Consider the following 26,402-nt stretch of genomic DNA (forward strand, 5'->3'; position numbering starts at 1 on the left):
CACAGAGAAAATGTGGCACAGCTACAGAAGAGAGCCGGTATTTTAAAGATATCTGTGTGATACAGCAATGCTTACTTATGAGAGAGATCTCTTCTAAAAAAAGGATGCTGGTCAAAGAATGTTACTTTAAAAAAATGGTTACTTATTATTAGTGTATATGTAGCATATCTGTTGAAGTGAGTTTGTGTCATTTGACAGTTCATGACAGAAGCAGCCAGCAGCTGTGTAAACAATGGTTGTAGCCACTACCAGGAGTGAGTGTGTCACTGGATCCTACCCTGTCTGTCTGCACTGGAGCTGAGGCCACATTTCAGCTGCTGTTCTGTGGGTGTCTGATTCTAGCATCAACATCATAATAGTATCAAGGCATCGGGTTGCTATGAATAACAAAGAATTTCCCTTTGGCAATGACATACAGAAGTAGCCTATATCACATTATTTAAAGTAGAATGCACTAAAATATATAAATGAATAGGTATTTGGACAGACAATTTGTTAACTGAGCTGAGTATGGGTTTTTGCCTGACCTGCAGTGGTGGGGCTATACAGTGTCGTGTCTTTGGCTCTGCCGGATTAAGTGATATGTCATGCTATTCTATAAAATCCTTTCTCCGTAATTAATATTACCTGATTGAGCTAATCATGTAAATGTAATTAACTAGAGAGTCGGGGCACCACAAAATAATATTTATAGAGCTGTTATCTTCCGAATAAACTCTTAAAGACCTAGTAATATTTTACATCAATAGCAGTCAATATTAATTGTCACCTTAATTCAGTCTCATCTGAAAGTTGTAAATTCTTAGTTATCCTCACGAACCCTGGCTAACAAGTTGAATCAGCAATAAAAAATTGGGTTTAATTATTTATTTACTAAATACCTAACTAATCACACAGAATTAATTATACCTTGATTACAAATTACATCATAAAGGAAAACGTCCCTAGCGGGCGGAACAGATATGACAGCTGGTTACACAAAAGAAAAGGGCTGGGTTTGAGTGAAAGAGCGGGAAGACTGAGGAACAAAGGGCGACGCTGTGCTATCGTAAATACAGTATCTTATGCATTCTAAATTACCGCCCATTTGGAAAAGGAAAATGCAATAAATATTTACTCTGAGCTGCGCTTCGGTAGGTTGGTGGTAGATGGAAGGCCGTGTTGCCAAACCGAGTCCTTTGTCCTTTGAATAATGTCTCTGGTGGTCAATTGGATACGTTGTAGTTACGTCGTTGTGTAGTAGACGGAATACTCTGTCTGTTCCTTCCTAACCTGCGTTTGCAGCTGCTGTTGCTAACTCAACGGCTAGGAGGTATCACTTCTGTCATGAATAAGATTTCAAAGTTCATACCAATCGCAACCAAAGCTCACGCTGATGGCTGTTGGCTTCGTTCTGTAGTTATTATCTGAACAGTTCTGACATCGGACCGTCGTCCTCACATCCTCGGAACAGGAGGTTACATTTTCGTCAAGGGCTTATATAGTAGAGGGAGAAAAGGGGTGTGTTTCATAGTTTACAACCTATGTCTCTTCACGTGGGCAGGCCACTGAGTCGGGCCTAATTCACTCAAGAAAACCCAATTCTCACATTTTAGAAGCTAAAATCACATTTCATCCTATCATGAATAATTTCATATTCAAACATTTAAATTGAACAACAATTCCATGTGAATCCGATAACTCTGATGTGTAGACTTTACACTGTAGAGTTTATGTCATCTTATCATTGATGAGAATGTCTCAGATGACAACCGAATTGACATCATATTCATTAAGTACCACCGCATATGTTCAATTGGTCGGATTACGAAAATATAGTTCATTTCCCCCACCTTCTGATGTTCCCAGAAACTCTATGTTAACCAAGGGGTTTTCAAATGTAACATCAGTAGGGTAGTGAGAGGATAAAGGGGTCAGTTATTTTTGACTGTCATTAACCTACTCCCAGGCCAACGTCATGACAACAGCTTGTGAATATTATCATATAATAAGATAAGTTTGTAAGGATACATGGTGTTGTGAGAGTGAACATGGTAGAGAGAGAGAGGCCTGCCCTACCCTGCAGCCTTGATCTTGTGTCCATCCCCCTGGAATGAAATATTAAACTCCTGGCTGGTTTGCATGCTGCACATGGGCTGCCTGCCTGTGCTCACAGTACAGTTCATGTTTTAATCTGCATGTTTCCCTCCACAGCTCATCTTTATCACCATAACCATTTTCTAACTCCTAGCATGTGCTATCGGGTTTGTTTTGTCCTATATTTTGCTATCTTCCTGTAGCCAGGTTTTTCCCTACATATACTCCCAAGTGGGCCAGCAATTTGAGATTCTTTCTTTCACAGAACTTTTTTTTTTTACCTCCCCAATTTCGTGGTATCCAATTGGTAGGTATAGTTTTGTCTCATCGCTGCAACTCCCGTACGTACTCAGTAGAGGCGAAGGTAGAGAGCCGCGCGTCCTCCGGAAACACAACCCAACCCAAACAAGCCGCACTGCTTCTTGGTACAATGCCCATTTAACCCGGAAGTCAGCAACACCAATGTGTCGGAGGAAATACTGTACACCTGGAGAACGTGTCAGCGTGCACTGTGCCCGGTGGGACAACGACATCCCTGCCAGCCAAAACCTCCCCAAACCCGGATGACGCTGGGCCAATTGTGCGCCGCCCCATGGGTGTCCCAGTCGCGGCCGCCTGCCACAGAGCCTGGACTCGAACCCAGATTCTTTAGTGGCACAGCTAGCACTGCGATGCAGTGCCTTAGACCACTGCGCCACTCGGGAGGCCGTGCAATTTGAGTTTCAGCCATTTGAGTGACAGCTAGTAAGATGCGAGAAAACAGAAAGGTGTCATTGTATTTTTTCGCAAACATCCTTTCTGAATTTAAAAGTATTTGTATTATTATGGATCCCCATTAGCTGCTGCCAAGGCAAACTAGTCATCCATCTAGTTTTTCAAAATCTGTATCTGTAATCTGATTACAATATTTTAGCTTGTAACATCAAATCAAATTGTATTTGTCACATGCACCGAATACAACCTTACAGTGAAATGCTTACTTACAAGCCCTTAACCAACAATGCAGTTTAAGAAAATACCTAACAAACAGAACAAAAAAACAAGTAAGAGAGAAGAATAACAAATTATTAAAGAGCAGCAGTAAATAACAATAGCGGGGCTATATACATGGGGTACCGGGACAGAGTCAAAGTCAATGTGCGGGGGCACCGGTGTCGAGGTAATATGTACTTGTAGGTAGAGTTATTAAAGTGACTATGGATAGATAATAACAGAGAGTAGCAGCAGCGTTCCGGGGGGCGGGCTGTCGTCATCAACCTGGCCGAGGCTTTAGACTCTGTCAATCACCGTATTCTTATCGGCAGACTCAACAGCCTTGGTTTCTCAAATGACTGCCTCGCCTGGTTCACCAACTACTTCTCAGATAGAGTTCAGTTGTGTCAAATCGGAGGGCCTGTTGTCCGGACCTCTGGCAGTCTCTATGGGGGTGCCACAGGTTCAATTCTTGGGCCAACTCTTTTCTCTGTATATATCAACGATGTCGCTCTTTCTGTGGGTGATTCCCTGATCCACCTCTACGCAGACGACACCATTCCGTATACTTCTGGCCCTTCTTTGGACACTGTGTTAACAAATCTCCAAACAAGCTTCAATGCCATATCACACCTTCGTGGCCTCCAAATGCTCTTAAACCCTAGTAAAACTAAATGCATGCTTTTCAACCGATCGCTGCCCGCCCGACTAGCATCACTACTCTGGACGGTTCTGACTTAGAATATGTGGACAACTACAAATACCTAGGTGTCTGGCTAGACTGTAAACTCTCCTTCCAGATTCACATTAAACATCTCCAATCCAAAATTAAATCTTCAATCGGCTTCCTATTTCACAACAAAGCCTCCTTCACTCATGCTGCCAAACATACCCTCGTAAAACTGACTATCCACTGATCCTCGACTTCGGCGATGTCATTTACAAAATAGCCTCCAACACTCTACTCAGCAAATTGGATGCAGTCTATTACAGTGCCATCCGTTTTGTCAGCAAAGCCCCATATACAGTGGGGCAAAAAAGTATTTAGTCAGCCACCAATTGTGCAAGTTCTCCCACTTAAAAATATGAGAGAGGCCTGTAATTTTCATCATCGGTACACTTCAACTATGACAGACAAAATTAGGAAAAAAATCCAGAAAATCACATTGTAGGATTTTTTATGAATTTATTTGCAAATTATGGTGGAAAGTAAGTATTTGGTCACCTACAAACAAGCAAGATTTCTGGCTCTCAAAGACCTGTAACTTCTTCTTTAAGAGGCTCCTCTGTCCTCCACTCGTTACCTGTATTCATGGCACCTGTTTGAACTTGTTATCAGTATTAAAGACACCTATCTACAACCTCAAACAGTCACACTCCAAACTCCACTATGGCCAAGACCAAAGAGCTGTCAAAGGACACCAGAAACAAAATTGTACACCTGCACCAGGCTGGGAAGACTGAATCTGCAATAGGTAAGCAGCTTGGTTTGAAGAAATCAACTGTGGGAGCAATTATTAGGAAATGGAAGACATACAAGACCACTGATAATCTCCTTCGATCTGGGGCTCCATGCAAGATCTCACCCCGTGGGGTCAAAATGATCACAAGAACGGTGAGCAAAAATCCCAGATCCACACGGGGGGACCTAGTGAATGACCTGCAGAGAGCTGGGACCAAATCAGTGCCAGACGTGTCCCCCTGCTTAAGCCAGTACATGTCCAGGCCTGTCTGAAGTTTGCTAGAGAGCATTTGGATGATCCAGAAGAAGATTGGGAGAATGTCATATGGTCAGATGAAACCAAAATATAACTTTTTGGTAAAAACTCAACTCGTCGTGTTAGGAGGACAAAGAATGCTGAGTTGCATCCAAAGAACACCATACCTACTGTGAAGCATGGGGGTGGAAACATCATGCTTTGGGGCTGTTTTTCTGCAAAGGGACCAGGACGACTGATCCGTGTAAAGGAAAGAATGAATGGGGCCATGTATTGTGAGATTTTGAGTGACCCTCCTTCCATCAGCAAGGGCATTGAAGATGAAACGTGGCTGGGCCTTTCAGCATGACAGTGATCCCAAACACACCGCCCAGGCAACGAAGGAGTGGCTTCGTAAGAAGCATTTCAAGGTCCTGGAGTGGCCTAGCCAGTCTCCAGATCTCAAACCCATAGAAAATCTTTGGGGGGAGTTGAAAGTCTGTGTTGCCCAGCAACAGCACCAAAACATCACTGCTCTAGAGGAGATCTGCATGGAGGAATGGGCCAAAATACCAGCAACAGTGTGTGAAAACCTTGTGCAGACTTACAGAAAATGTTTGACCTCTGTCATTGCCAACAAAGGGTATATAACAAAGTATTGAGATAAACTTTTGTTATTGACCAAATACTTATTTTCCACCACAATTTGCAAATAAATTCATAAAAAATCCTACCATGTGATTTTCTGGATTTTTTTTCCTAATTTTGTGTCATGATGAAAATTACAGGTCTCTCTCATCTTTTTAAGTGGGAGAACTTGCACAATTGGTGGCTGACTAAATACTTTTTTGCCCCACTGTACCACCCACCAATGCGACCTGTATGCTCTCGTCGGCTGGCCCTCGCTTCATACTCGTCGCCAAACCCACTGGCTTCAGGTCATCTATATGTCTTTGCTAGGTAACGCTCCGCCTTATCTCAACTCACTGGTCACCATTACAACACCCACCCGTGGCACGCGCTCCAGCAGGTATATCTCACTGGTCATCCCCAAAGCCAACACCTACTTTGGCCGCTTTTCCTTCCAGTTCTCTGCTGCCAATGACTAGAACGAAATGCAAAAATTGCTGAAGTTTGAGACTTATATTTCTCTCACTAACTTTAAACATCAGCTATCTGAGCAGGTTACCGATCACTGCAGCTGTACACAGCCCATCTGTAAATAGCCTATCCAATCTACCTACTCATCCCCATATTGTTTTTATTTATTTTTTGCTCTTTTGCACACCAGTATTTCTACTTGCACATCATCATCTGCACATCTATTACTCCAGTGTCATTTTGCTAAATTGTAATTACTTCGCTACTATGGCCTTTGTTGCCTTACCACCTCACACCATTTGCAAACACTGTATATAGAATTTTTCTATTGTGTTATTGACTGTACATTTGTTTCTTCCATGTGTAACTCTGTGTTGTTGTTTTTGTTGCACTACTTTGCTTTATCTTGACCAGGTCGCAGTTGTAAATGAGAACTTGTTCTCAACTGGCCTGCCTGGTTAAATAAAGGTGAAATAAAACAAATTAAAAAAGCCAAATATTTTCTCCTGAGGGAGAATAGGTTTTGTCGTGCCCTCTTCACGGCTGTCTTGGTGTGCTTGCCGTCCACATCAACCTGCTCCACTACAGCCTTGTCTTTGCAAGTGGGGGCGTGCTCGGTCCTCCTTTTCCTGTAGTCCACAATAATTTCCTTTGTCTTGATCACGTTGAGGGAGAGGTTGTTGTCCTTGCACCACACGGTCAGGTCTCTGACCTCCTCCCTATAGGCTGTCTCATCGTTGTCGGTGATCAGTCCTACCACTTTTGTGTCATCAGCAAATTGAATGATAGTGTTGGAGTCGTGTTTGGCCGTGCAGTCATGAGTGAACAGGGAGTACAGAAGGGGGCTGAGCACGCACCCCTGAGGGGCCCCCTTTTTGAGGATCAGCGTGGCTGATGTGTTGTTACCTACCCTTACCACCTGGGGCGGCCTGTCAGGAAGTCCAGGATCCAGTCCAGGGAGGTGTTTAGTCCCAGGGTCCTTAGCTTAGTGATGATCTTTGAGGGCACTATGGTGTTGAACGCTGAACTGCAGTCAACGAATTACATTCACACATAGATGTTCCTTTTGTCCAGGTGTGAAAGGGCAGTGTGGAGTGCAATAGAGAGTGCATCATCTGTGGATCTGTTGGTGCCATATGCAAATTAGAATCGGTCTAGGGTTTCTGGGATAATGGTGTTAATGTGAGCAATGACCAGCCTTTCAAAGCATTTCATGGCTACAGACGTGAGTGCTATGGGTTGGTACTCATTTAGGCAGGTTACCTTAGTCGCTGTGCCCAAGAACACTATGGTGGTCTGCTTGAAACATGTTGGTATTACAGACTCAGACAGGGAGAGGTTGAAAAAAATCAGTGAAGACACTTACAAGTTGGTCAGCGCATACTCGGAGTACACGTCTGGGTAATTCGTCTGGCCCTGCAGCCTTGTGAATGTTGACCTGTTTGAAGGTCACATTGGCTGCGGAGAGCGTGATCACACGGTTGTCCGGAACAGCTGATACTCTCATGCATGTTTCAGTGTTACTTGCCTCGAAGCGAGCATATAAGCTATTTAGCTCATCTAGTAGGCTCGTGTCACTGGGCAGTTCTCGGCTTTGCTTCCCTTTGTTGTCTGTAATAGTTTGGAAGCCCTTCCACATTCGATGAGCGTTGGAGCCGGTGTAGTACGATTTGATATTAGTCCTGTATTGACGCATTGCCTGTTTGATGGTTCGTCGGAGGGCATAGCGAGATTTCTTATAAGCTTCCCGGTTAGAGTCCCGCTCCTTGAAAGCGGCAGCTCTACCCTTTAGCTCAGTGTGAATGTTGCCTGTAATCCATGGCTTCTGTTTGGGGTATGTACGTACAGTCATTGTTCGGACAATGTCCTCGATGCACTTATTGATAAAGCCAATGACTGATGTGGTGTACTCCTCAATGCCATTGGAAGAATCCCGGAACATATTCCAGTCTGTGCTAGCAAAGCAGTCCTGTAGTTTAGCATCTGCTTCATCTTATCACTTTTTTTCATAGACCAAGTCACTGGTGCTTCCTGCTTTAATTTTTGCTTGTAAGCAGGAATCAGGAGGATATAATTATGGTCAGATTTGCCAAATGGAGGGCGAGGAAGAGCTTTGTACGCGTCTCTGTGTGTGGAGTAAAGGCTGTCTAGAATTTATTTTCCTGTGGTTGCATATTTAACATGCTGATAGAAATGAGGTAAAACTGATTTAAGTTTCCCTGCATTAAAGTCCCCGGCCACTAGGAGCGGTGCCTCTGGATGAGCGTTTTCTTGTTTGCTTATGGCGGTATACAGCTCATTGAGCACGGTTTTAGTGCCAGCATCGGTCTGTGGTGGACAGCTACGAAAAATACAGATGAAAACTCTCTAGGTAGATGGTGTGGTCTACAGCTTATCATGAGAAACTCTACATCTGGTGAGCAAAACCTTGAGTCTTCCTTAGATATCGTGCACCAGCTGTTGTTCACATATGTGCATAGGCCCCCGCCCCGTGTCTGACGAGAGGCTGCTGTTCTGTCCTGCCGATGGAATGTATAACCCACCAGCTGTATGTTCTTAATGTCGTCGTTCAGTCACGACTTGGTGAAACATCATATATTACAGTTTTTAATGTCCCATGTGCTTTCAGCTTGTCCCATTTATTTTCCAGCGATTGAACATTAGCTAGCAGGATGGAAGGCAAGGGCAGATTAGCCACTCGTCACCTGATCCTTGGAAGGCACCCTGATCTTTTTCCATGAAATCTCTGTTTCCTTCTCCAGCGAATCACGGGGATCTGGGCCTAGTCGGGTGTCTGTAGTAGTATATCCCTCCCGTCCGACTCATTGAAGAACTCTTCGTCCAGCTTGAGGTGAGCAATTGCAGTTCTGATGTCCAGAAACTATTTTCGGTCATAAGAGACAGTAGCAGCAACATTATGTACAAAACAAGTTACGAACGAGTTACGAAAAATAGCATGGTTGGTTGGAGCCGATAAGACGGCAGCCCTCCCCTCCGGCGCCATCGTTGTATCAATCATGACTGAATACATTTTGTTTTTTGGTAATCAGATTACATGTAATCAGTTACTCCTCAACCCTTCCTATAGCCTTATCATATTGTTACAACTCCTAGGTGTCCATTTCATCTAGTTAATCCCTGTAGTTTCTATGATCTGTCTCTCATCAAATTTGGTCTTACTGAGTGTGGATTTTCCTCTAAAACTCCTTTCTTTCCCATAGGATTCACTCAGGAATGCGATTTTAGTGCTGAGTTACTGTACCTGTGAACAAATGTGTGTTCTCAGAACACATCTGCCATCCTGATGTGTCAGTAGTTACCTCTGACTCACACCATAGGAGTTGTTTTACCAGACACCCCCGGTCCTCACCCCTCTCATGCCATGTTTCCCTTGATTACTTATGAACTTAACTTGATTATTTATAAACATTCTAAACTGATTGTGGAATGTTGAGATCTAGCTACTCACACTGCTTGCTGTGCTTGGTGTATTGATTGGTTTGTGTTAAGGAAAACAATCCTAGATGCCGTGCCTACCTTATGGCTCCAGGCATCAACTCGCCACTTCCCTCCAAGAGGACACCCAGCTGTCCCTGTTGGTAAACCCAGGTGTCCCTGTTGGTAAACCCAGCTGTTCCTGCTGGTAAAAACCCAACTGTTCCTGTCTGTCTCTCCATGTTTCCTCTCAATCTCTGTCTTGCTCCTTATCCCCATGTTTTTTTAGACTGTTGAATGGCACATTGTTAAGAATTTAGGTCAATTTTTGGTAAACCACCTCCCTTTGGTCAATAACAATGTCCTCTTCAGTGCAGATTAAGTTATATGAATAAGAATGGAGTGGATGTGCTGGGTCAGACTGTCAGTGTCAATACACAGTGAATCTTTACTGTGACAGTTGTTTGTTTAAGAGGCTCCTCTGTGTCTCTCAATAGGAGGTCACACAGGGGGAACTTCACACTAGTAAACAGCAAACAGGACCGCCTCAATTCCATGACTGGAGCCCATGTGAAATGTGTGAGGTAAACTATATATACAAAAGTCTGTGGACACCTCTTCAAATAGTGGATTAAGCTATTTAAACCACACCCATTGCTGAGAGGTGTATACAATCGAGCACACAGCCATGTAGTCTCCATAGACAAACATTGGCAAATAATGGCCTTACTGAAGAGCTCAGTAACTTTCAACTTAGCACTGTCATAGGACACCACCTTTCCAACAAGTCAGTTAGTCAAATGTCTGCCCTGCTAGAGCTGCCCCGGTCAACTGTAAGCGCTATTATTGTGAAGTAAAAATGTTTAGGAGCAACAACGGCTGAGCTGCAAGGTGGTAGGCTGACTGCTGAAGCGCGTAGTGCGTAAAAATCATTTGTCCTCGGATACAACACTCACTACCAAGTTCCAAACTGCATCTGGAAGCAACGTCTGCACAATAACTGTTTGTTGGGAGCTTCATGAAATGGGTTTCAATGGCCCAGAAAGTGCACACAAGCCCAAGATCACCATGCGCAATGCCAAGCATCGACTGGAGTGGTGTAAAGCTTGCCACCATTGGACTCTGGAGCAGTGGAAACACGTTCTCTGGAGTGACTCCATATGAATGCCCATGATTTTGCAATGAGATGTTTGACGAGGACACTTTTGATCATGTAGTGTATCTCTGTTAACCCCCCTACAACATATTTTCCAAAATGATTCATCAGGACCAACTTGTGAGCCACGTTCCTGGGTTTCTGACGAAAAATATTGTTTTTGTTTATTTGGTGAGTTACAAGAAAAACCCAAAGGCTCGCCTCACAACACAAACAAGTTTTGGAGCCACTGTGTGGAGAATGCTGTCATAATATAAAATGTTGGGTCCCTGCTGTCTTCAGTGAATGTGTACAACTGTGTATAAACACAGTATGATTTGTCTTACTTTCAGGGCAAGGTCATTGCTGTTACTTTTGGTTCATTCTTTTTTTTGTATTACAATTGAGACAATTTGACAATTGAGACATTAAACACACACGTGGTTTTTCTCCATCTTTTCTTCTCCATACATTATTTATGCTGTTTCGCTCTCAAAATATGAACGCAACATGTTTCATGTCCCATGTTTCACGAGCTGAAATAAAAGATCCCAGAAAATTTCCATATGCACAAAAAGCTTATTTCTCAAATTTTGTGCACAAATTAGTTCACATCCCTGTTAGTGAGCATTTCTCCTTTGCCAAGATAATCCATCCACCTGACAGGTGTGGTATATCAAGAATCTGATTAGACAGCATGATCTTTCCACAGGTGCACCTTGTGCTGGGGACAATAAAAGGCCCCTCTAAAATGTGCAGTTTTGTCACACAACACAATGCCACAGATGTCTCCAAGTTTTGAGGGAGCGTGCAATTGGCATGCTGACTGCAGGAATGTCAACCAGAGCTGTTGCCAGATAATTGAATGCTATTTTCTCTACCTTAAGCTGCCTCCCACGTCGTCTTAGAGAATTTGGCAGTACGTCCAACCGGACTCACAACCGCAGACCACCACGCCAGCCCAGGATCTCCACATCTGGTTTCTTCACCTGCTGGATCGTCTGAGAACAGCCACCCGGACAGATGCTGAAAGTGTGGGCTTGCACAACCGAATAATGTTTGCACAAACGGTCAGAAACCGTCTCAGGGAAGCTCATCTTCCTGCTCTTTGTCCTCACCAGGGTCTTGACCTGACTGCAGTTTGGTGTCATAACCAACTTCAGTGGGCGAATGCTCTCCTTCGATGGCCACTGACATGCTGGAGAAGTGTGCTCTTCACAGATTAATCCCGGATTCAACTGAAGCAGGCAAATGGTCGACAGCGTGTGTGGCGTTGTGTGGGCGATCAGTTTGTTGATGTCAACGTTGTGAATAGAGTGCCCCATGGTGGGGTTATGGTATGGGCAGGCATAAGCTACGGAAAATGAACACAATTGCGTTTTATCAATGGGAATTTGAATGCACAGAGATACCGTGACGAGATCCTGAGGCCCATTGTCGTGCCTTTCATCTGCCCTCATCACCTCATGTTTCATCTTGATAATGCACAGCCCCATGTCGCAGGGATCTGTACACAATTCCTGGAAGCTGAGAATATCCCAGTTCCTCCATGGCCTGCATACACACCAAAAATGTCTCCCATTGAGCACGTTTGGGATGCTCTGGATCGACATGTACGACAGCGTGTTCCAGTTCCCCCCCAGTATCCAGCAACTTTGTAAAGCCTTTGAAGAGGAGTGGAACAACATTCCACAGGCAACAATCATCAGTGATCAACTCTATGCGAAGGAGATGTGTCACACTGCATGAGGCAAATGGTGGTCACAACAGATACTGACTGGTTTTCTGATGGTATCTGTGAAGTATCTGTGACCAACAGATGCATATCTGTATTCCCAATCATAATGTCGTGTCTTTGGCTATGCCGGATTAAGTGATATGACATGCTATTCTATAAAATAATTTCTACGTAATTAATATTACCTGATTGAGCTAATCATGTAAATGTAATTAACTAGAGAGTCGGGGCACCACAAAATAATATTTATAGAGCTGTTATCTCCCGAATAAACTCTTAAAGACCTAGTAATATTTTACATCAATAGCAGTCAATATTAATCATCATCTTAATTCAGCCTCATCTGAAAGTTATAAATCATTGGTTATCTGCATGAACCCTGGCTAACAAGTTGAATCAGCAATAAAAAATTGGGTTTAATTATTTATTTACTAAATACCTAACTAATAACACAGAATTACACATACACATAATTAAATCATAACTTGATTACAAATTACGTCATAAAGGAAATCATCCCTAGCGGGCGGAACAGATATGACAGCTTGTTACACAAAAGAAAATGGGCTGGGTTTGAGTGAAAGAGCGGGAAGACTGAGGAACAAAATGTGAAGTTGTGCTATCGTAAATACAGTATGTTATGCATTCTAAATTTCCGCCCATTTGGATTATCTGAACCATTCTGACATCGGACCGTCGTCCTTGTAATATTTGTGTTGTGGAGAAATGACCAGGCAGGAGACGGGAGTACAGTTAGTTTTCGTTTAGTCAAAACCCCTCGTGCTCTACAGTTCGCGGCATTCCAGTGCGCATGTGCATTTCCTATTAGGTGTAGTAACGTAACACTGCCGTAATGCATTACTGCTTAGTAACAGCACAGTAACTAATATAAACAGATGTAGATCCCAGATACTACAGTCCTCACATCCTCGGAACAGGAGGTTACATTGTCTTCAAGGCTTTATACAGGAAGGGAGAGGAGGGCGTGTTTGAAAAGTTTTATAGCCCATGTCCCTTCACAGGAACGGGCCACTGATTGAGCAGAACCTTATGAAAACCCAAATCTCACATTTTAGAAGCTAAAATCAAATTTCATCCCATCACAAATAATTTCATATTCAAACATTTAAATTGAACAACAATTGCATGTGAATCCAATAACTCTGATGTGTAGACTTTCCACTGTAGAGTTTGTCATCTTATCATTGATGAGAATGTCTCAGATGACAACCGAACTGACATCAAATTCATTAAGTACCACCGCATATGTTCAATTGATCGGATTACCAGAATTATAGTTCATTTCCCCCCACCTTCTGATGTTCCCAGATTCTCTATATTAATCAAGGGTTTTGCAAATGTAACATCAGTAGGGTAGAGAGAGGAAAAAGGGGGGAAGAGGTATTTATGACTGTCATAAACCTACCCCCAGGCCAACGTCATGACAATGTGAAATCCATAGATTAAGGCCTAATGAATTTATTTCAAGTAAAATCTTTTGATGAGTGTTAAATTTAAATTTTTGTTAAGTATAGATAGTCAGTCAGACAGGCAGATCGGCTCCTCCTCGTCCCTACGACAGCAGCACAGCCGTGCTTAAGAAAACCTTTGAAAGAACCTGTTAACGTGAAGCCATACAAATTCCAAAAAGCATGCTTTTTCAATAATGTACATACAATGGACATAGACAGGCTAGGTCTGATAGTCTGTCACGTTCTGTGTTAACTGTAGGCCTATTTGTGTCTAGTCACATTACTGAAAATGTAAATGCTCTGTCTCTTTCTGTTACAGGATTTAACATTAGACACTTGAAGAGAGGCATAGTGGCTCCCCTCACTGGTGGTGGCTGGGATCACTTTACTTTTGGGGACCAGTGGAAGACGCACATTTCTTACTGGCTTAACAAAAATAGATGGCTAACCAGACACCTGGAGAACATATGCTTGAAGTTGCAAGGTATTTGAATATTTAAGCCAACCTGTTCTCTATGCAAAATTATTTGTGCCATTTCTATTAGGTAACCACAGTGCACTCTCTCAGTAGGTGAGGTTTTGATTGGCTGAGGTTTGAGAAACAAGGCCTCACGAATCAGACCACATGGAGGTCAAAGGGTGTCTCATCACATCCATGGGTGTGGGGTCTCCAGGTGAGTTTTACACCTTCACAAAGAGATGTTGGTATTTAGTAATCTCGCGTGGACAGACGCATGTAAGATAGGATGGTATCGTGGTGTCTGTCAACAGACTGGGATGTGACGACTAACAAGGAACTTTGTTCCGTTGTACAGATTTCTTTGTCACTGATAATTTGGACAATTTCCGATTTTGCAGGTATTTGCATCTTTCGAATTTCGGAAGGGCATGGGACATTTGGCCCATAGACTTGCACAAAACTTACAGAGAATGTGGGGTGGAGCAACCGCCTTGCTTCGGCTCTGTGTTGTAGTATGTTTTATAACTATCAGACATACTTTTGAGTTATGTACCCAGTAGGTCCCTCAGGTCCTCTGGCAATGGCCTTTTAACTATCCCAAAGCCTAGGACCAAGATGCATGGAGATGCAGTCTTTAGTAACTATGCCACCAGCCTCTGGAAAAGCCTGCCAAAGAACCTGAGGGGGGCCGAAACTGTGGACATATTTAAAAAAGATTTTAAAACACACTTTTCTAGCTTTGCTTGTCCTTAGGGTGCTTTTTTAGTATTTCAGTTTTTGTAATTGTTGTTTTTTCTATCCTCTAAACATAATTATGTTTTTATTTTCATTGTTTTGTTTTTGGGGGGAGGGGGGGGGGGGGGGGGGGGGGGGGGCTAGTTATTTAAAATAAAATGTTTTACCTTTATTTAACTATGCAAGTCAGTTAAGAACAAATTATTATTTTATATGACGGCCTAGGAACAGTGGGTTAACTGCCTTGTTCAGGGACAAATTTTTACCTTGTCAGCTCGGGGATTCGATCTTGCTACCAGTCCAGCTCTAACCTCTAGGCTACCTGCCGGGGGGGTGGGGGGGGGGGGGGTTAAGTGCATTGTGTTACATTTATGTCTGAAATCAGCTATATAAATGAAGCTTGATTGTTAACACATCTGCCCCCAGAACTTAATTGAGCATATGGCACAAGTATGCAATATTTTAGTTCTGGGTTTCTGATATTAGGTACTTAGTAACACCATACATAATTGTATAATTGTTGTCTTAACTGAACATGTTGACATGTTTGTTGGTGTGTAGATCAGGACAGCAATCTGCAAGCTGAGCGCATCTCCGCACTACAGGAGAGAAAGCAAATCCTGGAGGACATCCTCAGCAGCCGAATGAGAGAGCTGAGACAAGTGTGTCTGCTGGAGGCGGTCAGTTCCTCTCTCCTACCTTTTAACTATTGTAGGTCTCAGGTCAGTTCCTCTCCCCTACCTTTTAACTATTGTAGGTCTCAGGTCAGTTCCTCTCTCCTACCTTTTAACTATTGTAGGTCTCAGGTCAGTTCCTCTCTCCTACCTTTTAACTATTGTAGGTCTCAGGTCAGTTCCTCTCTCCTACCTTTTAACTATTGTAGGTCTCAGGTCAGTTCCTCTCCCCTACCTTTTAAACATTTTCGGGCTCAGGTCAGTTCCTCTCCCCTACCTTTTTAAAATATTTTTTATTTTACCCCTTTTTCTCCCCAATTTCATGGTATCCAATTGTTTAGTAGCTACTATCTTGTCTCATCGCTACAACTCCCGTACGGGCTCAGGAGAGGCGAAGGTTGAAAGTCATGCGTCCTCCGATACACAACCTAACCTAGCCGCACTGCTTCTTAACACAGCGCCATCCAACCCGGAAGCCAGCCGCACCAATGTGTTGGAGGAAACACCGTGCACCTGGCAACCTTGGCTAGCGCGCACTGCGCCCGGCCCGCCACAGGAGTCGCTGGTGCGCGATGAGACAAGGATTTCCCTACCGGCCAAACCCTCCCTAACACGGACGACACTATGCCAATTGTGCGTCGCCCCACAGACCTCCCGGTCGCTGCCGGTTTTGACAGAGCCTGGGCGCGAACCCAGAGTCTCTGGGGGCACAGCTGGCGCTGCAGTACAGCGCCCTTAACCACTGCGCCACCCGGGAGGCCCTCTCCCCTACCTTTTAACTATTGTAGGGCTCAAAGCATGTTAGAGGGAATGGCTCCATGCTATCGAGATGTGTGCTTTATCAGATTAATGGAAAGCAAGAACCAACGTCAGGTTTGTTTTCTGTTTCTGACTCAATACAGACAAGCTCTCAACCCCTGTAAACCTCAACCACCTGAAATTATAAATCAGACTCAATGAGTTTGTCTGCACAGATGAATGAACCATTTTTGGCAACTTTTTTATTTTTTATATAATTTCAAAAAGCAAAGTTTAAAGAGCAACTGCCCTTAAAAAACAACTTCTTGTTTAGAAAACAGCCTAAGTGGCATTGAAATGAGTCAGAAACATTTATTCTACTGTCAAAATTGGCAAAGTGTAAATAGGATAATTTTGGTCAGTCATTCTCGTCAAAAACAGAGTTTTGTGAGACTTGTGGTCGTAATTGCGTCACAATGCTGGCAGCACACAAGTAATCAGCGTTTCGGAGTGCAGCTGTTCATGACCCAATTGTAATACTGTGGTAAATTTGGGTTACCTTTGGAAATCCCTATAGGGCTAGTTAGGGACCATCTGCAAATTACACAATGTACATGGAACAATATGTTAAAATTCCAATGGTTCCAAATTTCAATTACTTAAAAATCTCAAACCAATGATAAATTGTAGAAATGGATACAAATATTGAAAGCATTTAATGAGAACTAAAAGGTGAGCAACAAAATAATTGTCTCATTTACAATGTGTAATTTATTGACAGCTCCTAACTAGCCCCGGAGGCTATCCAAAGTCAAACCAACTTTGCCAGTTGTACACAAGCCGGCTAAAGCTAATTGCCGAAATAAATTGTCTAACTCTTCCCACCTGCGAACACACACGAGACACCCACATCAAAACACACACCTAGGCTCCCTAGTGGCGCAGCAGTCTAAGGCACTGCATCTCAGTGCAAGAGGCATCACTGTGGTTCGAATCCAGGCAGCATCACATCCCGCCATGATTGGGAGTCCTATATGGCGGCGCACAATTGGACCAGGTTTGGCCGGGGTAGGCCCTCATTTTAAATAAGAATTTGTTCTTAACTGACTTGCCTAGTTTAAATAAATGTTAAATAAAAAAACTAAACCAACTCACGTTCTAATTCAGTCATGGCCGTGAGCATTTCTTAATAAACCAAATCTAAAACGAGGTAGAATCAGGAAGTGCAGTCACCCTTACAGAGCAGTGTCAGTCAAGAATATGAAGCGAAAGCATATGAATGTTAGACTGATTTCTCCAGAGACAGAGACCAAAATACTTTACCAGGCACCAAATCCAGCTTTTCACTCACAGCTGTTTCACACATTTCCCCTGATTTTTGGTTTAGAATTCAACACAGATGTGTCTCAGCTTCTCTCCAGACTAAGATTATTCATGCATGGAAATGCTCTCTATATACTGTTTAGTGCATTAGATGTGGTGGTTTGATGCACTACCATTCAAATGATACTATTCTTGACCAATGTTCATATGATCACAGTAGCATTAGTTCTAGCTAATTTTAATTTACACTGTTATTCTCCAGCCTGTGTATGATACAAATGTTTATTATGTTTGTTCCTATTGCTGTTTGATATATTTAATAACAGACAGTATGAAATTTGACTTGGCATTGGCCGTATGAAAATAGTGGTTAAAAAAGTATGAAAATATCTGCAGGAGCTGACCGGGATGGTCCCACATGCTTTTCCCCTGGAGACAGGAGAGAGAGCTCCTGTTGTACAGCGCAGGGCTGGACTGGCACATTACAACACCAAGGGAGAGGTCAGAGAACATTCAGAGACTATGACACTGGTCACAGAGGACCTATATGTCTGTTAATACAACACATCACTGACTAAGTTATTGCTTTGTGCAGGATGAGTCAGGTCAGCGAAGGCAGATGAAAACACTCTTCAGTGGGGCTCTGTACAGACACTCAGAGTCAGACAGGAATGTCCCCAACAGCAGGAGGACCGTCCACCGGGGATGTCACACAGGTAAGGTAGTGCTGCATACAGCAAGAGTTCCATTAACAGCTACACATAAAGATATTGCACAATGTTACAGTACCATGATATCCACAGAGAAAAGTCTGAACAACCTCTCACCACACATAGGATTTAACTTTTATATGAGGCAGTTTCCTCTCCTTTCCGATGCTGTGATGGCCTGTGTATTTGGTCTCAAATCAAATCAAAGTTTATTTGTCAAGTGCGCCGAATACAACAGGTACCTTACAGTGAAATGCTTACTTACAGGCTCTAACCTATGGTGCCGGGGAAAAAAGGTGTATGTGTGTAGGTAAAGAAATAAAACAACAGTAAAAAGACATTTGACAAAAGAGTAGCAAGCTATATACAGACACCTGTTAGTCAGGCTTATTGGGGTAGTATGTACATGTAGGTATCGTTAAAGTGACTATGCATATATGATGAACAAAGAGTAGCAGAAGCATAAAAAGACGGGTTGGCAGGTGGTGGGACAATGCAGATAGCCCGGTTAGCCAATGTGCGGGAGCACTGGTTGGTCGGGCCATTTAGGAAGTATGTACATGAATGTAAAGTTAAAGTGACTATGCATATAAGATAAACAGAGAGTAGCAGCAGCGTAAAAGAGGGGTTAGGAGGGGGGAGGCACAGAATGCAAATAGTCCGGGTAACCATTTGGTTAGCTGTTCAGGAGTCTTATGGCTTGGGGGAAAAAACTGTTGAGAAGCGTTTTTGTCCTAGACTTGGCACTACGGTACCGCTCGCCATGCGGTAGTAGAGAGAACAGTCTATGACTTGGGTGGCTGGGGTCTTTGACAATTTTTAGGGCCTTCCTCTGACACCGCCTGGTGTAGAGGTCCTGGATGGCAGGCAGCTTTACCCCAGTGATGTACTGGGCCGTACGCACTACCCTCTGAAGTGCCTTGCGGTCGGAGGCCGAGCAATTGCCGTACCAGGCAGTGATGCAACCGATCAGGATGCTTTCGATGTTGCAGCTGTAGAAACTTTTGAGGATCTCAGGACCCATGCCAAATCTTTTTAGTTTCCTGAGGGGGAATAGGCTTTGTCGTGCCCTCTTCACGACTGTCTTGGTGTGTTTGGACCAATCTAGTTTGTTGTTGATGTGGACACCAAGGAATTTGAAGCTCTCAACCTGCTCCACTACAGCCCCGTCGATGAGAATGGGGGCGTGCTCGGTGCTCCTTTTTCTGTAGTCCACAATCATCTCCTTAGTCTTGGTTACGTTGAGGGATAGGTTGTTATTCTGGCACCACCCGAGCATAGAAATGATTTAGCTCGTCTGATAGGCTCGTGTCACTGGGAAGCTCGCGGCTGTGCTTCCCTTTGTAGTCTGTAATAGTTTGCAAGCCCTGCCCCATCCGACGAGCATCAGAGCCGGTGTAGTATGATTCAATCTTAGCTCTGTATTGGCGCTTTGCCTGTTTGATGGTTCGTCGCAGGGCATAGCGGGATTTCTTGTAAGCTTCCGGGTTAGAGTCCCGCACCTTGAAAGCGGCGGCTCTACCCTTTAGCTCAGTGTGAATGTTGCCTGTAATCCATGGCTTCTGGTTGGGGTATGTACGTACGGTCACTGTGGGGACGACGTCCTCAATGCACTTATTGATAAAGCCAGTGACTGATGTGGTGTATTCCTCAATGTCTCCACTTCCTGCCTGTGTTGTACTGTGTAAAACAACACATTTCACTGTACCTATCCAGTATATGTGACAATAAAACATCTTTATTTATGTATTACTGAGGTTGTTGTTGCCTGTGATGACAGGTTGTGTTTGTTTATCTTCCAGAGGACACAGTGATGTCGGAGAGTACTAGCTCCATGTCAGATTCAACGTGCCATGACAATGGTGAGTCAGCCAGAGCTGCAAATGCAATAATAACAACTGAATCTGTTAAAGCTGGTCTGTAAAATCATTGAACAGTTATCTTTGTTTGTTCTACAAATACAGTTGAAGTTTACATACACTTAGATTAGAGTAATTAAAACTCGATTTTCAACCACTCCACAAATTTCTTGTTAAAAAACTATAGTTTTGGCAAGTCGGTTAGGACATCTACTTTGGACATTTATTTCCAAACGCCTGAAGGTACCGCGTTTATCTGTACAAACAATAGTACGCAAGTATAAACACCATGTAGACCATGCAGCCGTCATACCGCTCAGGAAGGAGATGCGTTCTGTCTCCTAGAGATGAACGTACTTTGGTGCGAAAAGTGCAAATCAATCCCAAAACAACAGCAACGGACCTTGTGAAGATGCTGGAGGAAACAGTTACAAAAGTATCTATTTCCACAGTAAAACAAGTCCTATATCGACATAACCTGAAAGGCCGCTTAGCAAGGAAGAAGCCACTGCTCCAAAACTGCCATAAAAAATCCAGACTATGGTTTGCAGCTGCACATGGGGACAAAGAACATACTTTTTGGAGAAATTTCCTCTGGTCTGATGAAACAAAAATATAACTGTTTAGCCATAATGACCATTGTTATGTTTGGAGGGAAAAGGGGGATGCTTGCAAGTCGAAGAACACCATCCCCACCGTGAAGCAGCTTTGCTCCTCCTTACAAAATAGATGGCATCACGAGGGAGGAAAATGATGTGGATATATTGAAGCATCTCAAGACATCAGTCAGGGAGTTAAAGCTTGGTCGCAAATGGGTCTTCCAAATGGACAATGACCCTAAGAATACTTCCAAATTTGTGGCAAAAGGGCTTAAGGAAAACAAAGTCAAGGTATTGGAGTGGCCATCACAAGCCCTAACCTCAGTCCCATGGAAAATATGTGGGCAGAACTGAAAAGCATGTGCGAGCAAGGAGACCTACAAACCTGACTCGGTTACACCAGCTCTGTAAGAAGGAATGGGCCAAAATTCACCCAACTTATTGTGGGAAGCTTGTGGAAGGCTACCAGAAAAAGTTTGACCAAAGTCAAACAATTTAAAGGCAATGCTACCAAATACTAATTGAGTGTATGTAAACTTCTGACCCACTGGGAATGTGAAGAAATAAATAAAAGCTGAAATAAATCATTCTCTCTACTATTATTCTGACATTTCACATTCTTAAAATAAAGTGGTGATCCTAACTGACCTAAAACAGGGAATTTTTACTCTGATTAAATGTCAGGAATTGTGAAAAACTGAGTTTAAATGTACTTGGCTGTGGTGTATGTAAACTTCCGACTTCAGGTGTATATCAGTTGTGCAAAATATTCTCAAAATGTCTAGGCGGAGTTAGTATCATTACATTATTCTGTGATGCCACAGAAGAGAGATTGTATTATTTGGTGCTCTTCACATTCACAGTTTATAAATCAGTTACTGGATGACAGATCGTGAAAATGAGAGCGGCGAAGAATCACATTTCTCATCGTCAAATTCTGAGTTACACGGCTGCTGCCTGATAATGTTAATGAAAGAGAATGACCTGTTTACTGTAATTGTGTGTCAATTGTGAGTTAGTGACTCTAGTTAAGACCAAACCCCATATTCTCCCTCCCTCAGAGGAGTCCTCTCCCAGTGTTGCAGAAGACCACTGCTCCATGTCCCAGCACCGTCTGGGCAGCCCAGACCACCAGGTCTGTAGGAAACTGTCCCCAGTGGAGATATACTATGAAATGAGAACACGCCGTAACTCTGTGACCAGCTCTATCAGGTAATGTCACTGTGTGTGTGTGTGTGTGTGTGTGTGTGTGTGTGTGTACAGTCGTGGCCAAAAGTTGAGAATGACACAAATATACATTTTCTCAAAGTCTGCTGCCTCAGTTTGTATGATGGCAATTTGCATATACTCCAGAATGTTATGACGAGTGATCAGATAAATTGCAAGTCCCTCTTTGCCATGCAAATGAACTGAATCCCCCAAAAACATTTCCACTGCATTTCAGCCCTGCCACAAAAGGACCAGCTGACATCATGTCAGTGATTCTCTCGTTAACACAGGTGTGAGTGTTGACGAGGACAAGGCTGGAGATCACTCTGTCATGCTGCTTGAGTTCGAATAACAGACTGGAAGCTTCAAAAGGAGAGTGGTGCTTGGAATCATTGTTCTTCCTCTGTCAACCATGGTTACCTGCTTTGCACAAAAAGGGCTTCACAGGCAAGGATATTGCTGCCAGTAAGATTGCACCTAAATCAACCATTTATGTGAAGGCTTCAGGGCGCCCAAGAAAGTCCAGCAAGCGCCCGGACCGTCTCCTAAAGTTGATTCAGCTGCGGGATCGGGGCACCACCAGTACAGCGCTTGTTCAGGAATGGCAGCAGGCAGCTGTGAGTGCATCTGCACGCACAGTGAGGCGAAGACTTGGAGGATGGCCTGGTGTCAAGAAGGGCAGCAAATAAGCCACTTCACTCCAGGAAAAACATCAGGGACAGATTGATATTCTGCAAAAGGTACAGGGATTGAAAGTCATTTTCTCTGATGAATACCCTTTCTGATTGTTTGGGGTATCCGGAAAATGCTTGTCCGGAGAAGACAAGGTGAGCGCTACCATCAGTCCTGTGTCATGCCAACAGTAAAGCATTCTGAGACCATTCATGTGTGGGGTTGCTTCTCAGCCAAGGGTGTGGGCTCACTCATAATTTTATCTAAGAACACAGCCATGAATAAAGAATGGTACCAACACATCCTCCGAGAGCAACTTCTCCCAACCATCCAGGAACAGTTTGGTGACGAACAATGCCTTTTCCAGCATGATGGAGCACCTTGCCATAAGGCAAAAGTGATAACTAAGTGGCTCGGGGAACAAAACATAGATATTTTGGATCCATGGCCAGGAAACTCCCCAGACCCTAATCCCATTGAGAACTTGTGGTCAATCCTCAAGAGGCGGGTGGACAAACAAAAACCCACTAATTCTGACAAACTCCAAGCATTGATTATGCAAGAATGGGCTGCCATCAGTCAGGATGTGGCCCAGAAGTTAATTGACAGCATACCAGGGCGGATTGCAGAGGTCTTGAAAAAGCTGGGTCAACACTGCAAATATTGACTATTTGCATCAACTTCATGTAATTGTCAATAAAAGCCTTTGACACTTATGAAATTGTCACGATCATTATAAGGAGTGGACCAAGGTGCAGCGTGGTATGTTTCCATCCTTTTATTTGGAAGAGAACTTAAACCACAAAACAATAAAGCGAATAAACTAAACGTGACGCTACATACAGTGCAGAAAGCAACTACACACAAACATAGTCAAGATCCCACAAATCACAATGGGGAAAATGGCTACCTAAATATGATCCCCAATCAGAGACAACGATAAACAGCTGCCTCTGATTGGGAACCATAATCAGGCCAACGTAGGTATATAATTCCCCTAGATAACCCACCCTTAATTACACCCCGACCTAACCAACATAGAGAATAAACAGCTCTCTATGGTCAGAGCGTGACAGAAATGCTTGTAATTATCCTTCAGTATTCCATAGTAACATCTTACAAAAATATCTAAAGACAATGAGGCAGCAGACTTTGTGAAAATTTATATTTGTCTCATTCTCAAAACTTTTGGCCAAGACTTGTCACAGGCCGGCTCATAGCCTGTGGCAAAAATGAGGGGACGCGAACAGGTATAGGCCAATTAAAAAATGTTCTTTATTGTAAACAAAACTATTAACTTTAAACTAAGAAAAATGAATGAGGTGTGGAAGTATCATAATGTAAGGTGTATGTAAAGTGCATGGATGCGTGAATCTGTGTGTGAATGACTGCGTGAAAACTATGCAAAACTACAAAAGAACAAACAAAACAGGTTCATACCTGGAGGAGCGGAGAGAGAGAAGTGATTAGTGACAGTTTAAATACTTAGAGCCCAGGTGACTCCAATCACTAATGACCCTCCTCTGCCTGCAGGAGAAACCGCCCCTGCACTGCAGAGGAGGAGCCGTGACACTGTATATATGTGTAAAGCACTCCTTCTTTTTGTGTCTAATGCTATGTTTTGATGTTTTTCCCTAGCCCTAGTCATTCTCTACCAAGGAGTGCATCTAATGTTGAAGGCAGAAGTGTTCCTGCTACCCCCTTCCTCGCCCGAACCGCCCCAATCAGTGTTCATGTCAGGTAATATTCCTCCTCTGGTCCAGTGCTTTTGCTTAATGCAGCACATCCACTGCTACTCACCCACTATGATGACAGAGAGGCTGACCGACTGACCAATGAGTGCAGCAGGTAATTAGGCTACAGAACATGCCAGTGATGGCTCTCAAGATGCCAGTCAAGGCTCCCAAGATGATTTTATTTTGCGAGAAGTCAGGTGCTTAGTGTCATATTGACTTATTTCATGCTCTTTTTTTAAACTTATTTTTGTATTCATAGCTTTGATATGACAAATTCAATCATTTGAAAATCTAAATGTAAAGATAGGTTATTGTCATAATGTAAACACACTATCACAATAAGCCCATCAAATGCTCATTGCTCTCTATCGCTCTTTCAGATCAGATGACTCTGGTGGGATTTCACTAAAGCAGTGGTCTGGCAGCCTGGATGTACCACATATGGAGCCCCTGGCCCAGGAAGGCTCCTCCTCGGAGCGCAGAGGCTGCCCTTACAGCTCCCGTGCCCGGCGGAGCAACAGTTCTGAGGCCCTGCTTGACCGCTCCAGTCTCCCTGAGGACCCAGCCCCCAGGAATGGGATGCCCCCCAGAGGAGGGCCTTACAAAAGTTCTGAGGCCCTCACTGATGGCAAGCTGAGGCACATCCACCTGGGCAGTCCTGAGAGACAGGAGCAGGCCAACCTGCGGCTGTCCATGGGTGGGAGAGTAGAAGCAGCAGAAGGAGGGGGTTACAACGAGCTCCTAATGGATTACATCTGGGGAAAGCAACAGAGGATGCAAGTGCAACACCAGCTGTACCAATCAACAGGTAGAATCTGGCAGGACATTTCCTCTCCTCGATCGTCCACTGCTGCAGTGCCTCCTCACGCCAATGGCTTCTCCCACTCCCAGGTGCATCTTCCCAGCGCTACTCCTTCCTACAGTCCCAGAGTGATCCATAGCTCCCAGGCAGAGCCTCGCAGAGTCAAAGTCACCCGGACCAAGTCCTGTGGACCCTTCATCCCCCTGCAGCAGGACGCCATCCTGCTCTCTGCCTATGAGTCTCCCCACCCTACCCCAAGCTCCACTACCTCCTCCATTCCCAACCTGCACCCCTTCCAGACTGAGCTGTCCGGCCCATCATTCAATCGCAGGCCTCCCCAGTTCTCTCTCCCCACCCCTGAGGACTCGACGAGGAGTCTGCATAAAGCCTTGGCGCTGGAGGGTCTCAGAGACTGGTATCTGAGGAACGCCCTCGGCTACCCTACCACTACATCGAAGGGGCATGATGCAGGGGTCTCCCGTCTCTCATACCCCCACCCTTTTGTGCACCAGGCTCAGTCTATACAAGGTGATCCACTCCATAGGTCCCAGATGTCTCAGTCAGCCAGCTTCCATGGCCACCCACTGCATGGAAGGTGAGTATTTCTCTACTTCGGAATGATTGTTGGTAACATTCACACAGGTGCGCATTAGAGTACTTTTGATCATGTTTGTTTGCTGAGTACTGTAATGATTTGTGCCCTCTCTATGGCAGGTCAATGGAGTTCTCACTCTATCAAGAGCCCATTCATCCTCAGATGCAAGACATGACAACAAAGGAGCCCAGTGCTGACCCTGGCACTTTGGTCTGATGTAGCTGAATATATATTCAAACACACACGTGCACATACAGACAGGCAGGCAGGCAGGCAGGCAGTAAAAGGAGCTGATATAAGGTGACCTCACAAGCTAAGGCAGGCAGGCAGGCAGGCGGGCGGGCGGGCGGGCAGGCGGGCGGGCGGGCGGGCGGGCGGGCAGTAAAAGGAGCTGATATAAGGTGACCTCACAAGCTAAAAAAAACAACATTACAACCACAGCAGAAAAAGACTGTAAAGCCGATCTGAATGCCCTCTGTTGAAAATGAGCCCACCAACTTTTGACCCCTAGATCACAAAGCAAGAAATGGATTTGCACTGGAGCTGTCCCAGGAGTCACAGAATATATTGTTATTCTGTAGCTACTGTATTGTATTCTATCGTTGGTCAGACCCAAGCCACATGTAACAAACATCCTCGTTGTTTAACCTAACAAATCTCCCAA

The 26,402-nt window shown here is 44.0% G+C and overlaps 1 protein-coding gene across 6 annotated transcripts in view; it reads left to right on the forward strand.

The window, feature by feature from the left end:
* Positions 1-26,075, forward strand: part of ccdc120 (coiled-coil domain containing 120) — a 29,262-nt gene extending 3,187 nt beyond the window's left edge. For 2 of the 6 annotated variants that reach the window (XM_036950670.1, XM_036950667.1), the window contains exons 2-12: positions 8,609-8,697; positions 13,946-14,110; positions 14,195-14,300; positions 15,383-15,501; positions 17,953-18,057; positions 18,152-18,272; positions 20,069-20,128; positions 21,786-21,936; positions 24,244-24,345; positions 24,722-25,738; positions 25,858-26,075. In XM_036950670.1, the coding sequence (XP_036806565.1) occupies positions 14,252-14,300; positions 15,383-15,501; positions 17,953-18,057; positions 18,152-18,272; positions 20,069-20,128; positions 21,786-21,936; positions 24,244-24,345; positions 24,722-25,738; positions 25,858-25,954 (1,821 nt within the window). In that variant the 5' untranslated portion in view covers positions 8,609-8,697; positions 13,946-14,110; positions 14,195-14,251 and the 3' untranslated portion in view covers positions 25,955-26,075. Of the gene's footprint in view, positions 1-8,608; positions 8,698-9,356; positions 9,490-13,541; positions 14,111-14,194; positions 14,301-15,382; positions 15,502-17,952; positions 18,058-18,151; positions 18,273-20,068; positions 20,129-21,785; positions 21,937-24,243; positions 24,346-24,721; positions 25,739-25,857 lie in introns of those variants that run through there. The other 4 variants (XM_036950668.1, XM_036950673.1, XM_036950672.1 and 1 more) reach the window with 4 other exon arrangements.
* Positions 26,076-26,402: the final 327 nt, after the last annotated feature.

This window comes from Oncorhynchus mykiss, chromosome 17, assembly GCF_013265735.2.
Source record: "Oncorhynchus mykiss isolate Arlee chromosome 17, USDA_OmykA_1.1, whole genome shotgun sequence".
Classification (NCBI taxonomy): Eukaryota; Metazoa; Chordata; class Actinopteri; order Salmoniformes; family Salmonidae; genus Oncorhynchus; species Oncorhynchus mykiss.